At 41.4% G+C, this 2,652-nt stretch overlaps 1 protein-coding gene across 1 annotated transcript; it reads right to left on the reverse strand.

The window, feature by feature from the left end:
• Positions 1-217: 217 nt before the first annotated feature.
• Positions 218-2,407, reverse strand: LOC137770572 (disintegrin and metalloproteinase domain-containing protein 29-like). The gene has a single exon (XM_068553335.1). It carries the CDS (start codon positions 2,405-2,407, stop codon positions 218-220), a length of 2,190 nt encoding a protein of 729 aa, XP_068409436.1.
• Positions 2,408-2,652: the final 245 nt, after the last annotated feature.

The following is a 2,652-nucleotide window of genomic DNA, read 5'->3' on the forward strand; positions in this document are numbered from 1 at the left end:
ACAAAATGGGAAGGGGCTTTGGCACTGAAAAGCAGTAACTTAAAAACTGGTACACCACCCAGGTACCATGCCTTTTTCTAGAAAATATAAAGAAATACATTTCAGGAAAAATAAAACTTCTAATTGTTTAAAATAAAGAAGAATAAGTAGAAACATTATAGGAGTTACCTTTTTTAATGCATATCTATTCAGATACATTTTTGGGTACTAATTGTTTTTATTTCTCATGTTGAGTCTGAGTCTTTTGCTTGAGTTTTTCAGGTTGAGGCTGAACTTCTTCCTTTTTTTCCTTAGGTTTTTTCCTCATACAGAGCAAAAGAAGACAACATAATAGAATTAACAACAAAATAAGACATGGTAGGGCCAGGTAAATCTTCTTTATCCTCTTTCTCTTAGGGGGTGGGCCACTGTCAACACTACCTCCATTGCCTTGTTTTAGGCAGTTGGGAGGGTCCCACTTATAGTTACAATGACAGTGATGTTTATTGTTGCAGATCCCCCTCATGTTACAGAACTTAGGTGAACAATTACTATCCAAGCGAGAGAGATGGACGCACTTCCTTCCGATGCAGACATGTTCTGGGCCACACTCTGTGCCATCTTTCACTTCACCAATATCAGGTATGGTCATCCCCATGTGGTAGTCTGTACCCCAGCAGGTGGCGTTGTTGAAGCGAGTCCCATGCACAGTCGAATGCTCTGTCAGAAGGGGAATTTCTGCCACATTATCGCACTGAATTCTCCCACACAAGCTGTCCAACATACTGCATTTTAGATATGTAGGGCCTTCGACTCCACAGTTACCAAAACGGTCACCTTGAGTGTTTACTTGTTTGTAGCAACTGTCGTTTGCATTTTTTGCCTTTTGGCCGAAAATCTGCCTACACTGCGCGTTGCGGTCATTACATCTCTTTTCATAGCAGTAGGCATTGTCATTACAGGGTATTCCATCCTCTACATATACATCGTCTGGGCACATATGGGATGATCCATTGCACCACTCTGGAAGATCACATTCATTGACCTCCTTTCTACACATTTCTCCTGATGGTAAGAACTTGCAGTCCTTGCAACAAAGCCCAAAAGCACAAGTAGACCCAAAACTTAAACTGCAGTTTGTCAGACAACAGGCATCTTTTGAACAATGCTGAAAAGATCCACAGTCACACTCTTCTCCTTCTTCAACAACACCATTTCCACAGCGCTTCCTTGAAAACATGTCCTTTGTGTATACAGTGTACTGCAAACATTTTGCCTGCTGTACAGAATATCCCCAAAAATAAGAATAACTACAATTGCTAAATTGGGCTATTGGTGGGTTGTCATGACGCATTATACATCTATAATAACCTGCAGAACACACACACAATACAGTGTCATGAAACATACCCAAATTATGACCTATATGATGAGCTACTGCAATTCCAATAATGGCCAAGGTTTTGTTTGCAAAAGTAACAACTGCACAACTAAAGTGTGATCTACACATTCCTGCAACATAGCCTAAACCACTTAATCCTCTCAAGGTCTTATTTATAAAAAGATGTACAGTATCATGTGTCATGCGGGCATCAATGGTATTAGCCTTCCAATGGCAAAAATCTCTCAGAGACCTCCTTACAGCATCCACTTCAACCTGGTTTCCTTTAGTCCAGATCTCCATACCAAACAATAACACCTTCATACCCATTACCTGATAAATGGAATCCACTATATTTACAATAAGAAACACATCCTCCTGCAACTTTGAGACATTCCTTTTAAAATGATTATATAGAGTATTGTCCACCACCAGTGCAATTTCAACAAAGAATGAATGGATCCACCAGCCATCATAATGACTTTGTTTCAGAGTAGAATTACCAATCTCTTGAAACTCAAATTGGTGTACAATTTCCTCTTCTTGCATAAAACCAGATTTCATGTTTGGGAATTGGGTCTCCTCACTGTCCATTTTATATACCACGTGTTCAAATTTGGTAGAGAAAATCATGGGCTTAATTTCATAAACAACATCATTTATCTGTAATAATCCTCGAAAGCCACCAGAACAGGTACTGAGGGCAACAAGGGATTCTGGGTCCCCCTCCACATAACCATGATAGTAGCAGTCATTCTGGACAAAAGGCTGGTCCTTCAGGAGAGCACCCTGGTCTGAGTAGGTGAACACTGGGAGGTGTCTGGACAGCAAATGCTTCTTGATATTCATGTGGAGAACGTGTTTCTGGCCCCCAAAATGCAGGCTGTAAGAGAGCTGGCCTGGAGGCTTCATGCTTCTGCCAGGGTGTGTTACCTTCAAGGGAATCACCACTTCTGGAGGACTGTGATACTGGGGGTGCTCAGCCCGGGTGTGTCCTGAAAAAGACAGAAACACCCCAAGCCAGTGTAGCAAGAGTATGATCCTCATGTACAACAGGGCTTTAATCACAGTCATTATGAAGCTACCATTATTGGTCCAGAGAAGAAGGCAGGCAGGGTTGGGAGTCACAGATGGTCTGGCTCCTTATTCTGAGCTGCTTAGTGTACAGAGCTAATCATTAAGTATTTGTCTTCTGGCAGAGTTGAACCATTAAAGCATAAGCCCTACAAGTAAAACAAAATATAACATATGGTTGGGGGTGATTAGAAAAGGGCCTAATAGGGAGAAAGAGA

The sequence above is a fragment of the Eschrichtius robustus genome, chromosome 10 (genome assembly GCF_028021215.1).
Source record: "Eschrichtius robustus isolate mEscRob2 chromosome 10, mEscRob2.pri, whole genome shotgun sequence".
NCBI classification, from domain to species: Eukaryota; Metazoa; Chordata; class Mammalia; order Artiodactyla; family Eschrichtiidae; genus Eschrichtius; species Eschrichtius robustus.